The 13,533-nt window shown below is 52.8% G+C and overlaps 3 protein-coding genes across 3 annotated transcripts; 1 reads left to right on the forward strand and 2 right to left on the reverse strand.

Moving 5' to 3' along the window:
* Positions 1–623: 623 nt before the first annotated feature.
* LOC112881723 (polygalacturonase inhibitor 1-like) lies at positions 624–1,877 on the reverse strand. Its single transcript, XM_025946554.1, has one exon. It carries the CDS (start codon positions 1,765–1,767, stop codon positions 769–771), a length of 999 nt encoding a protein of 332 aa, XP_025802339.1. The 5' UTR covers positions 1,768–1,877; the 3' UTR covers positions 624–768.
* Positions 1,878–5,958: 4,081 nt separating this feature from the next.
* On the reverse strand, positions 5,959–7,448 carry LOC112881868. The gene is made up of 2 exons (XM_025946767.1): positions 7,114–7,448; positions 5,959–6,338 (listed from the first exon to the last, which is right to left on the reverse strand). Exons 1-2 carry the CDS (start codon positions 7,379–7,381, stop codon positions 6,112–6,114), a joined length of 495 nt encoding a protein of 164 aa, XP_025802552.1. The 5' UTR covers positions 7,382–7,448; the 3' UTR covers positions 5,959–6,111.
* Positions 7,449–7,630: 182 nt separating this feature from the next.
* On the forward strand, positions 7,631–12,996 carry LOC112880506. The gene is made up of 3 exons (XM_025945149.1): positions 7,631–7,954; positions 8,888–9,237; positions 9,771–12,996. The coding sequence occupies exons 1-3, from the start codon at positions 7,744–7,746 to the stop codon at positions 12,711–12,713; spliced, it is 3,504 nt and encodes a 1,167-aa protein (XP_025800934.1). The 5' UTR covers positions 7,631–7,743; the 3' UTR covers positions 12,714–12,996.
* The last annotated feature ends 537 nt before the right edge of the window (positions 12,997–13,533 follow it).

Genomic DNA, 13,533 nt, shown 5'->3' on the forward strand with positions numbered 1-13,533 from the left:
ACAGCTTGCTCCTCCTCGCATTTCAAATCGTGAGCCTACCGGTTTGGAGCCCCATTACAACAGCTAGCGTTTTTTACCGTTGGAAGCAGAGCGAGACCTGTCCCTTCGATGGCATCGGGTACGTACGTCTTGGCAGCTTTACACATCAAGGCATCACCGGTACTACGTACGAAGCACCAAGGCATGCGCCAAGTACTCAGCGGTTGCAAGTGCCAAGCATGCTGTAATACCGAGCCGAGGTACATGGCGGACACCGAGCGCAATGCTGAATGCTCACTTGCCCAGGGATTTCTCTTCGTGTTCTGGAGCCTGGAGCCCAAGCTACTCTGTCCTCACTGTCCGTCTCTGCTCCGACGACCCCAACACAGTTTGGACAGATCAGAGTAGAACTGCTGATCCGACCTGAGGACTCTTCTGGTTTCACCGGCCACACACACAACACAACTTCACTGTCAACCAGAGTTTATTTTTTTTAAAAAAAAGGCAAACATAATTACCATTTAGTAACATTCTTTTGATACATCAGAACCGATCGGATCCATACCAAATACACAGTACATATCACACGCTCCAGCACAGCACACAGACACAGCTGCCGTTTCGTACGTACACGCTTTCACTGCTCGAGATCGGCATTGCCGCCACGCAGCGCACTCTCTTGTCTATAGCTAAGAAGAACACCGAGCACCGTCGTGCTCCGCTCACCACACACCACGGCCACGTACGGGGACGCACGCGAGCAGCGATCCGCCCGGCGGCGGGGCGCGCTCACGACAGGTCCTGGCAGCCGGCGAGCGGGGTCCCGTGGCGGCACTGGTTGTGCGCGAACGGCTTGCACCCGTGCTTGATGACGCCATGCCCCCTGGGGAGCGGCCCGCACAGGTTGTTGTAGCTGAGGTCCAGCTTCTGCAGCGTGGACAGGCGCTCCAGCGACGCCGGCACGGTGCCGCGGATGTGGTTGTGGGACAGGTCCAGGTACGTCAGCTCCGGCGGGAACACCAGCTTGCTGAGGTCGAAGTCGAGGTAGTTCCACGACAGGTCCACCTTCCCGATGGGCCGCCCGGAGACGAACAGGTGGGAGGGGTCGCCGGTGAGCTTGTTGTGGGAGAGGTCCACCGTGTTGATCTCGTCCTGCGCGTCGTCGCGCGGGATCGGCCCGCTCAGCTGGTTGTAGGACAGGATCAGCGACCGGAACTGCCCCTGCACGAGCCCCGCCGGGATGGGGCCCGTCAGCTGGTTGTGCTGGAGGTCCAGCGACCGGAGGTTGGGCAGGTCGGCGAACGACGCCGGGATGCGCCCGCACAGCTTGTTGCTGGAGAGGTCGACCGAGTCCAGGCTGCGGAGCCGCGCCAGGGACTCCGGGATGGGGCCCGACACGTTGGTGTGGGAGATGGTGAGGAACTGCAGGTTGGAGAGCCCCGCGAGGCAGGGCGGGATGGCGCCCGTGAGCCCCGGCAGGCGGAACAGGGACAGCGACATGAGCGCAGTCAGCCCCGCCACCGCCGACGGGATCTGGCCGTGCACGTCGGCGGCGCCGTCGATGAAGACGTTGTTCACGCGCCCGGCGTCGTCGCACCGGAGGTGGTCCCACCCGCAGCAGTTGGGCGACGACGGGCTCCACGACGACAGCGTCGCCGGGTTGCCCAGCGCCTGCTTGACGCTCAGCAGCGCGCGTAGGTCGCTCGGCGCGCACGACCGCGCCGGCGTCGACGCGGCCGCCGCCACGAGCAGGAAGACGGCGAGGAAGGATGAGGCGGTAGGCGCCATCCTATCCCTGGTGGTGGTGGTGGTGCCTCTCAGGCTCAGCCCAGCCCGTGCGCTGCTGGAAGCTGGAAGCTGGAAGCTGGCTGGCTCTCGAGTCTCGAGTGTGTGGAAGAGTGCGGGAGTGAGGCGCGCCCGAGGCCGCTATAAAAAGGGCGCGGGCGTGACGGGATAAACGCTTTCTTTTCTCCTCGCCCCACCCCGCCCCGGTTTTTTTGACCACCCACCATCGGACCGGGGCGTGCGCGGACACCGAGGCCGCCAGCCGTGTTCATCGCGAGCACCACCGTGGCATGGTCCTCCGCTCGCTGAATCCCCCTGGCTGCAACCGGACAACCGGAGGGTCCGGCCCGGCTGCACCCGGCCGGGTCGCGAGGGAAGTTTCCGAGTGGGTTCGCCGTTCGCCGGCGCCGCGCGATTGGGAGCTGCGGCTTGCGCCCTTCGCGCTCTCCAGCGTGGGCATGGCATGGCGCGGTAGTAACTCGCGTACATGTGCGTGGCGATCTCCGGGAACCGAGGTGGGCGTCGCCTAGCTAGCACCCGCCCTGGATTCGCTTGTCCTGGTTATGCTCAGCAGGAGGCGGATTAATGGGGACAATTAAGGGATGCACTGTTTTCTCGTCGGGATTGTTTGTTTAGTTTATCGGTCAACATGAGAGCATTTGGGCCTTATTTTACCCGGAAAACAGTTGCGAAGCTTTATGTATGCTCTCTCCAATGTGCAAGGACAGCGTGCACGCGTGCTTTAACTCTTTCGGTTCTAAGCATGGGATTGTGAACACTGAATAGCACGCACGTACTCTTCACGGGAGTAATCCCCGGGTACAGTGTCACAGCGAGGGCGGCACGTCAGCTCGGGGGCGCGCGCTACATTCGGTGCATGCACGCACTGTGAGACTGTGGTCAACAGCTCCACCCCGGTCTCGCAAGGCTGCAACGCATGGTGAGGGCAGGACGTACGTGAAGTCCATGAGCAGTACCAGTACTAGCAACACACGGCCACGCGCCGAACGTTTTGTGGCGTCGGAACCGCCACGCATGCGGATCAGTTCACTCTTATCTCTGAACCTGTTACCCGCAACGTGCAAAAGCTCGTCGGCCCCTCTTCGCCGCTCGATCGCCTCGGTACCACCTCGAGCTTTCATTTCCGAAGAGGCGAAGGGCATTACGCATTTCTTAGTGCTATTTCGCGCACGGAGGCGGGCAGCCCCCATGTGACGACTAAATAATGGGGCATGGATGCGTCCGACAGGGTTCAGTCCGCACACGAGAGCGCATGTGGAGGAGAGAGAGGGGGCGGGCGGGCCTGAACCCTGATCGCGTGTGCGGTGGCGATGCGAGAAAAGGGGGAGGACTCTTTCGGCCACCTTTCTTTCCGGGCTGGCCTGGCCGGGGCGCGGGCAGGCGGGATGCTGGCTGGCTTTGCTTGATGCTCGCGCCTGATCGATATCACCCAGCTGCGCACCACATGGCCTCGAGCCTGGAGATGCCCATCACCCCCCTGCTCCTGCTAGTGCTCTGCGCTCCGGTCCGTCACCCGCCAGTTCGGCAAGCGTGCACGCTGCGGCGCAGCGCCGCGATCAATGCTAACCATTTAAACGCGATGGCTCGAGCTGGCTGGATCGGATCGTGTACCGAGCAGGGACTGTGTGTCGCTGTACCGCGATGCACGGCGGGGAGAATTGTTCGCAGGACCAGATGTTGCATGGATCATGATGACTGTCCCGAGGGTACAAGGAAAGGGCGCGTCTGCTGCTCCTGCGAACCCATGGAGGATAAGCTCGCAATCACTCTGCTGCTCCGGCGCACAGTGACTTGAAAGCACGGTTGCCGGTCGTGGCCCACCCGCTCCTGTCGTGATTAGTGAGGCGGCATCTTCGTGATTGGTCTCATCGACCCCCCGGCTCCGGATCCAAGCTGAGATAAGTTCAAAAGCACGCACCGGCTAGGCCAGGCACCGAGCACCGCTGTGAACGCAGACGTTCCGGTCGGCGGCGAGATCTGAAGGACTGCAGGAGTGCAGGATTCCACCGCGGTAAGTAACCGGATGACAGGCCGCAGCCGGTTGTCAGGCACCCGTCACGTGCGCGCCGGAGAGAAAAGCTTACTGCTACTAGCCGCCAAGGGTCGACAGCCGGCAGCGGTGAAAGACACGTACAGGGGGCGCTGGGCTGGGACACCGACACGTCATCGTCAGCGCAGATCGCCCACCCCTGCGCGATTTGCAGGCCCCGTGTGCCTGCCGTGCACGGTGGTGGTGGTGGCTCGCCGCGCGCGCGGTTGGGGTAAAGCCCGGGCAGGCCGCGGCAGGCCGGGGCCGGACGCCAGCCCGGCCGCACCCACGCCACAGCCGTATTATTACCGTCTGATTCGAGCCACGCACGCACACATGCATGCATGCCCGCTCGCACCCGGACCCCGACAGCGTGGGAAACGTTTGCTCGGTAGCGCGGGCAGTGCGATCCCGGCCGGGGCCTCCCCGGGGCCCCGGGGCGTATGATGACTTCGTGACAGCAACGGCGACCGCGACGTGTGATCCCCGGAAGACGCCGGGCGGATCGTCGACCCGATCCTGCCGCCGGCGAGACCCATCACGCGGCCGCATGGGGCGAGCGAGCGCCCGCCCGCCCGGGTCTGGCGAAGCGAGGGGCGCGCGCGCATGGGCCGCCCGGGCATGCGCGCCGACGACCGCCGAGGCGCCGAGTGCCGACGAGCGCGGTGGTCTCGCGGGCGCGGCGACGTGCGCTTGGGGGGGCTGTCCCAACGGGGGGCCCGGACACTTGTCCCGCGGCCCCGGCGGCCTCCCGATAAGGTGCATGGATCTGGGGGCGCGAGGCGACGCGCGCACATGAGAAGAGGAGGGCTCGCGGGCGCGCGCGGTGGGCAGCGCTAACCTTCTCGGGGCTTCCAAATTATGGCGACGTGGACGTGGGTTCCGGCTCCAGATCTTGCTGCTAGAACCCGTAGCACCTAGCGTGACGGGAGAGGTCAGGCCACGCTTCCGGTCTGCAGTCAACTGACCCTCCCCGCCATTGCCGCAGCTTCCGCGGAGCCGGACGCCCTGACGCCGGACACGGACACGTACCCGTGCCATGTAGATTCGGCTCGGCTAGCGGGTACTTTTAACTGAAAAAACCGGGCACGCCGCACATGCGGTGCCGGCAGCTGGGTGTCTGCGGCCGTCGCGGAGCCCGAGGGAGGACGATGGAGCATGTTCGTCGTCCGGCACTCCGGCTGGATTAGTCGGCATGTTACCAGATTCCGCTTTGAATAACGATCGATCGCTGACAGGTGTGAGAACAAAATAAGAGAAAGGCCTGCGGCATTTCGACCGGCCAAGAGGATGACGGAATAAACAACGGGTAATCACGGGGGCGAGTGAGGACTTGTGTTGATTTATAAAGAGCAAAAGAGTGCTGTCGTCCGCGAAAGAAAAAGGTTAGAGGAAAAGTGAACGTGTTCTGTTCTGTAGCCTCCGCCCCCCCCCCCCCTCCCCCCTCCAAAAAAAAACCCAGCTATGTTTCTGTAGCCACGATGAACCAGAGTGTACTGGTACTACTGTTATCGTTGAGACAACATACGTGACAAAATTAAAGGATAGATGCAGTATCTAGTATCTGAGATATAGAGGAAAGCAATTTTAGTGAAAGCTGTGTGAACGAGGAAGCTCCATCTCTACCGGAGCACAAAAGATGCCGACAAGCAAAGGAATTCCACAAGCAAACAATAGATGCAGTATTTAAAAGAAGGAGAAAAGCCAGATCAAAGAAAGGGAGCGGAAAAATACGTAATGAAAGCCAAAATCAGCAACTGATGGAAAAAATTCAGTCAGGGCATATTAGAAGACTTCGGATCTCGGGGGACCAGAGCGCCCCTACCCCACTCACTTGACCACCGTTTGACGCCTCATTCGTGTCGGTGTTTCTGGTGTCCCCCCAGTGCGGTTACTGCAGCAGTTGCAATCACAAAATTTCCTGCAACTCTTCCAACTAAAAAAAGGGAACTGCGGATCCATGTGTCACCCTTGATCCCCTGATTATTCTAACTGACAAATAAGCTGCGTTTGGTATGCTAGATCTGGTTCTCAGGATTCAGAAATGGCATGGTTGATCTATCCACATGCAGGCTTGCAGATGAAAATCAGAAATGGAGGTGCATACCGGACACGTCAAAGCTACCAGAGTACATGTTAACATGTATTAAAAGCCTTTTGGGGTTGCTTCATCTTTGGACAGGGAGTTCATTTGAGAAAACTAAGAAGCTAGAGTGAGGGGACACACAAAATTAAACATTCCATTGATTCCACTTGGAAAAAAAACATTTATAACATAACTGTACCCTCTGCAGAAGCTACTCGAATTGCTGATCTGCTGGATTTACTAGAGGCACTCTCTGAATTCTTACGGGTTGATCGGCGCCGTCAACAGAAGGTTTGATGTACAGATTGAACATGACGTTGGTGAATATCGTGAGGATAACAAGTGCCAGCGTCGAGAATGCTACGTATGTTGGAGATATATCCGGTAGTTCATCAGTGGATCCCCGCCCCAGTATCATGTCTCGGTCCAAGTAGGGGTCTGTTTCAAGCAAACAACAGTGATTATATAAGATGTTGTGGATTGCTAAACGATGTGAATGAGCAAGAACTGTCATTGAAACTGGAAAAATGCATTTCGCTATAAATGTGCTCTCTCTGGCTCCCGTAAGAAAATTGAACTGGCTTCAAACACGTGAGCCTGTGTGCAGTCATAGGGAACTGCAGATGGTTGAAAATCAGTACAGTTTCTTGGCTGAAATTCATAAAAGAAATGCTTCACATGTTTTTTTAAATAGTGAGTCTTCTATACTTACTAGGCATTATTAGAATTTTGGATCACATGTGAAGGGTGCTTCTATACAAACTTCTTACAGCACAGTTTCATCTGCACTCATGTACAGCTGCTAGAACGGGCACGAGTAGTACTGCAAACTGAGCACGGAATCATCTATCAATGTTGGAGGCTCGTATGACCTTTCACAAAATTCAGTGTACTTTCAACCGAAGTTTCAGTACAAACTACAGAGGACTGGTCCATCTCTTCCGAATCACTGAATGTCTTAGCCAGCTTGACAATTCACAAAATAAATCTTATCGTTTTGGTGAATATAGATAGATTTGTGTAAACAAATATTAGCATCAATTGTTGGCCGCGATGAAGATTTTTGTCTGCCTATATATGCGGATATGCACTGGTTCAACTGAATTCGTCTAACTATACAGACCACGATCAGGAAACCGGGCACGTACAGAGCCTACTAGCACAGGACATGTCGACATGAGCAGAGCAGGGTAGGCAGAGAGGCTGGAATTACCCGGAGGAGGAGGTGGCGTCGGCGGCCGCATCTTGGGTTCGACCAGCCCCTCCAGCAGCTTGTCGAGCTCCGCCAGCCGCCGCCGCGCCTCCTCCGGCGTCTCGCCCGGCACCGCCTGCTCCTCACCCCCCTTCCCCGACGACGAGAAGCTGACTACCTTGCGACACGTCCTCCCCCTCCACTCACGCAAGGACCGGGGACGAACCGCCGAGAACCCGCCTCCTCCTCCGGCGGCGCTCACGGCGAGCGGGCGGACTGGCTGCTGCATCGATGCCGCTTGCCAGAGGGCAGAGGCCGTACACGGAAGCGTCAGCAGAGGACCTGCGGTGGACCGAGCGCGTGGGTGTGGATAACGATTTGACGAAGTAAATGGGCCAAACGGAGTTTTCAGGCCTCATGGCCCATGTTATTTCGAGTCAGTTCACGGGCCTAATAGACCACATGGGCCCATGAAACGAGATCCACAGACCACACAGTCACCAGATTCGCGTGTCGTGAAAGCTGGATCGCCCGACCGAATCCGGAAGCCACAGGCGAGCAGCGAGCGCACGCACCGGCGCAACACCGCCGTTGCCAGCTCCACCACCACCACCACCACCACCACCACCACCCAACGCGTGGAAGTGCGAGATGGCGGCGTCGGGATCGGGGGGCGACGGGCCCGGCGGCCGGCCCTGGACGGCGATCAGCACGTGGGCGCCGGGCCCCGGCGGCGGGGCCGTGGAGGACGCCATCTCGTTCGAGACCTCGGACGAGGACGCCGAGGCCACCCTCGCGGGTGTCGTACTCTCCCGCCCGCAGCCCGATGGGGACGGGGACGCCCCTCCCTGCGAGGTCACTGGTGAGTCCTAGCTTTGCCTTCGATAGGACTAGTACTAGCTTAGTCAAAATTTTGCGAGGTTTTGTTGTGAATCGATGTGTTTGCGCTAGTCGGGTCGTTGATCGGGTGCAGATGCGGGCGTTGTTGGGAATTTCTGTGTTGCTACCTGCGTTGGACAGCGTCTATGTGGATAAAACCCTACTAGGTTGGTACTAGCTAAACTGAACTGGCCAACTCTGTTCGGGTTCTGAAGTTCTATTGCTGTGATCCCATTGGACAGGAAGTACCATATGAATGCTTTGGGGCTCCTTTGTTAATTTTACACACTGTTTGTTTTTACTAATAAACTATATTACTATAACGAGACGTTGAGATGCCCAAACCCTGTTTGGAATATTGGTACGAAAATTGATGAATGATCGTTGCGTGAGATATAGCGGTCCATTTTGTTCTCCTAGACGTTTAAGCGGCCGAGTCGGTCAGTCAAATTTTTAGCCAATTAGTCAGAAAAAACGACTCATTAGCCAGCTAATCAGCCAGATTATCATTTAATTGGATACGACTGGCTGCTGTGTAGCGCTTACATGCCCTGTAATTGGCCTAAATGGCAGTTAGGCGAACAATGCCATTTTATATTGGAGTAGTGGACCGTGATCATAGCACCAGTAATTGGTAGTTTTGGATTGTACTCTACTTCATCATGGAATGCGCATCTAACACTTGTTATGGTGAAGTTCCCAATTCCACTTTGAGAGCGTCATACCTGATTTTGTCATCTTCTATTGAACCGTTGAATTTCCATGGAAGCCTATAATAATAGTGTGAAGTTGGTAGACGGTTGCATCCCATTCTGTCTACATATTTGCAGTTGGTTTCCATTTCATTCTGTACCTGTCATGGATAAATTTCAAGTCATTTTGTTATGTGCAAGACTAATTCAAGGATGTTATTCAGTTAATTTCAGGGGAAAGTATGAGATTCACTGGGTATATGTGCGAAGCACAGCTCGGATTTATGAACTGTACCATTCTACTGACGCAAAGGGTACCGGCAAGGATTATCTATGCACTGTCCGTTGTGGACTTGCTGTTAAAGAACCACAGCCCTGTGGTGATGAAAGTATGTCTCAGCGGACTGGTGGTGCTCCAACTAGTGACAAGCGTGAACAGGAGACCAAAAATGTAAGCAGTAGCAGTGATGAAGAGAGTTGGGTTGATGTCAAAATTCCAGAATCTCCTACGGGAAATAACATGCCCGAAGCTCAAGAAAGGAATGCAATCAGAATCTGCCAAGAAAATACTCTGGTAATTTCTTTTTTGTTCTTCACAACAAATGTTGTGTAGTATTCAGAGCATAAATTTCCGCTGGGTGTGGCTTCAACTGTAACATTCTTACTAACTGGGCGCTGCACCTTTTTGTGACATAGACCTGCTGAATCATTCCAATCCTCAACAGGCAACAGCATGTAGAGATTCGAATGCACATTGTAGATTTGCTGAACTGGGAGATATCAAATGTTAGCTATATGTTTTAAGTGAAAGGAGGTGCTGCTGGGTGACAACTATTGGAAATACATGATATTTGGCTGCAGTGATTACCAGAGAAAATCAGATAACTAGATCTGTTCTTGTGTGAGTTTGTCGGCTAAGATAAGGCGTGTGTTTCTTTGTTAGGAAGTAGTGTAGAGTTCTTTTCCAAACTTTTATGTTTTTTCAAGTGGAAATATTATAGAGAAGTGGGAATGATGAGCAGCAGGACTTACAAAGTTACAACCAGCTGAGCCTTATACGGTAGTAAAAATGTCTTTCTAAACTTTTGTTTTCTATGTGTAATGCAGGCACACTATGAAGCAACTGCTGAGATGACTGATGTGAGCCCATGTGTGTCTCTTACTGTCCGTCTTCTGTCACTTCAGTCAAAGACATCAGTGCACATTGAGGAGATCTGCATATTTGCTGACCCTGTTGAATCTACCAATGATAATTCAGTAACAGGTCCTGGAAACATGGGTGGTAGTTCTTTGATGGCTATGCTTGTTCCTGGACTTATGCAAATGTCTAAATCAAGAAATTTGAAAATTGATGAGAGATACTTTTCTGATGGATCAAGTACTCAACTTACCCAAGATCGTGCCATGAAAGAGAGCAACCCATCTGAAAAGATTATGCAGGAAACAGGGCTAAGTAGCACAGATAATCATAAGCCATCAGGGATAGAAAGTGTAATAAATTCTGCTGACAGTGGAACAGTATCTAATGAAAAAAGCAACCAAGGTGAGTTCCAGTTGAAGGACACCAATTCTCTACCATTGCCTTTGCCTGTACAAACAACAGAAAGCACGCAAGCGCCATCAGTGAAGGACCAGCAAGCATCAGGCGCGGGTCATCTTGCTAATCCCCTTGTGAAGGAATTTACTCCTTATAATCATAATATTGAGAGAAAGCTGGATACTCTGCTATCTAAGGTTGAGAAGATGGAATTATACTGCTCTAGGTTTGAAGACAGCATGATAAAGCCCCTCGGTAGCATTGAGGCACGGCTTCAGCGACTGGAGGAACAGTTTAGTTCATTCTCTGTGGAGATGCAGTCTTTGCGAGGTTCTTCTGCAGATAGATCAGCATCAGATGGTATATCTAATATGACTAACTCACAGGAGGAAGCATGTGCTCCTGCTGCTGTAACTGACAGGAAGCTTGGTTTAGCTTTCAGGGCGCCAGATTTTTCTTCTGATGATTCCCATTCTTACAACGCCACCAGTGAAAACCAGGTTAATATCCGTGGGTCTAATGTTTTGCCAAGGCTACTTGTGAAGGTCCCTGATTTTATTGCTCAACCTGAGTTAACTGGTGGCGACGTTCATGATGGGCCTTCCTCACCTGTCTATTGTGCTCCAACTTCTGAAAAGGAGCGCAAGATTTCCCCAGGTTTAGTTGTCAAGGTTCCTGAATTCCTAGATGACGATGATGATTATGACGAAGATGTGGAGGAAGAGAAAGAAGCAGAAGTTGGTGATCATGATGATGGTAACACACAATATGATGATACTCTGAGCAAAAGCACTGTTGACAGCACCAAGAGCAAAAAACCGGTATCTATCAATGGTGCATTGGCTTCCGCATTAGAGGCATTACTCACTTCCAGCAAAGGAGCATCATCTTCGAAACCTGTTGTTTGCACTGCCAGTAATTTAAGTGCTGAAAATACTAATGATTCCTTGAGTTGTTCCCTTTCTCCTGAAAACATGGGCGAGAAGCCCACTAAAGATGATTCAGCCGACCAATTTCTGGGTACATGTGATGCAAATTTGGTTGGTACCTTCAGATCTTTTCAGGAAATTGATGCAACTCCACATACTTCTCTCTCAAAGGAAATGTTGGATAGCAAGGCTGAGATAAATGAACAGAACGCTGATCTTAATGCAGAAAAGGTGTCATTTGTTGCAAGCACAGAATCATTGGATGTCCCTTCACAGCCTGATACAGTTGAGCAATCTATTGATAGTGGAAGTCAGGTAGATGGACAAAACAATTGTCCTAGTTTGGACACGATGCCATATGCCATAAGCACTGGACCTATGGGACCTCCTAAGCCTCCTACTGTTTTTGAAGCTGCTGATAATGGAGTTCAAGTTAATGAAAATAGACCTGCCATATCCTTAGCAGAGTTTCTTGCTGCAAGAAATGCTAGCTCTGGTAAGAATGTTACTTCTGAGGTATGCAGCGGTAATGACGGGCCTAAGAAACTGTCCTCTGAGAGAACATTGGCTGGAGCTGATAAAAGCTCAAAAAATATCAGTCAACTTCTAGTGAAGAAAGCACTTGAGGTTGATGCGGATGAGGGGAAGCATTATTCTAGTGTACCCATTGGGGCAAATTTTGATGGGTCAAGCAGTGTAGATCCGGGAAATGGTGCTAGTGGGCACAATATCATTACAAAAGAAGCTGTCTCAGATAAGTCCTGCGGCCTAAAGAATGCAGAGAGTGGCTTTAGGCTCTCTGTTGGGATGGACTCCATATTTTCTCAGTTTGCTGCTACAGATTCCAGGAAAGAATGGATTGAGAACAGCAGCTCGGACTTGAGCCCAGATGATACCTTCTCAAAACCAAATGTGATGCATTCCTGGTCAATTTTGAGTAGTATGGAGTCGTTTAGTGGGGCGCCTGCCAAAGAACCTGCTGTTTCAGCGAATGCCACATCGAGAAATTACGTGGAAGATTTTGAAGACATTGGAGATTGTCCTACGGGAACACGGATTTCTGGGGAAGAGCTGCAAAAGGTTTGTGACTTGCTTTATGAGTTGAAGGATGATATGTTGGGCATGACCTCCATGGCGAAGGGTACCAGTAAGAGCAGTCTGTCCCTTGAAGTCTTGCTTGCCGAATCATCTGGTTCTGAAGCGCAAATTTCTGATCAGGAGGACATTGACAATGGCGCTGGGATTGGCTCAGCTCGATTGTTCAGTACATTCTCATCCTCAGATGATGATGCTTCTGCTGCAGACGAGCCTTTAGTTGATGTTGCCGACCTTACCACACCATCCGAACCATATGCTTCTGCCTTCAACGAGCCTTTGGTTGATGTGACTGATCTGACAAACCCTTCTGGGACGGATGCTTCTTCTGTGAACGAGCCTTCGGCAGATGTTGATCTGCCAAACCCTTCAGAGACATCTGCTTCTGACGTGAACGACGAGCCTTTGGCCAGTGTGGATGATCTGCCAAAACCTCTGGAGTCGTTTTCTGGTGGGAGCAGTGGAGAACATCCTGGCAGTCTTATATAGGGCTATGCAATACTGATCTACTTGTCAGAGAAAAGTGAAGCGTATTCGTGCTGCACTAGTTGGTTTGTCCTGTACAGTGACAATGGTTTCAAGTCCAAGGTCACACAGTAGTTTCTGTACATAAATAATGTTCATGTCTGCAACAGTTTACTAAATACTATGATACCGAGCAGCGTGCCTTTGGTTTTGGGTTGCTGTTCTGCTGTTCGTGTAGTACATTATCCTTTTTTTTACAGCCGAACACCCGCCGATGTAACTATTTACTGTTGGTCGTTCTTTTTAAGGTCAGGGCATTGCAGCCTTTCAGGAAAAAGCATAGATACACAAACTCGGTATGAGTGTATGACATAACTTCGAGCCTTTCCTTCACTGATACTCTAGCATGATTTGGAGGGTACATTATCTCTGGAGGCTGCTCTGTTACCTATGTAATTTCTTACACTAATCTCGTGAGCTTGTAACCACTTATTGCTGACAGGTGAAGCCTCGGAACACACCATGTTCCACAAGCGAACAGAAGAACAGGCGGCACTCTGTTCACATGTGAGCTTGCCTGCCTGCCGCCTGGCTGCGCGCCGCCAGCGCTCCGTATACGCACATGGGCTAGCCCTGCCCATGGGCCTGGCGAAGTCGCCCCCCGAAAGATGCAGCATTCAATGCGAGGGCCCGTCTAGGTGCAAGGAATCCACGGATTCGCATCCCCCCGCCGGTCTCGCTGCAGTCCAGGAGGAAAAGGGACATGGGAGACACTATTTTCTACCTCAAAAAACAGGCGGCTCAATTCTCAGTCTCAGGTATTATCGTACCAAAACTACCTTTT

This window comes from Panicum hallii, chromosome 2, assembly GCF_002211085.1.
Source record: "Panicum hallii strain FIL2 chromosome 2, PHallii_v3.1, whole genome shotgun sequence".
Lineage (NCBI taxonomy): Eukaryota > Viridiplantae > Streptophyta > Magnoliopsida > Poales > Poaceae > Panicum > Panicum hallii.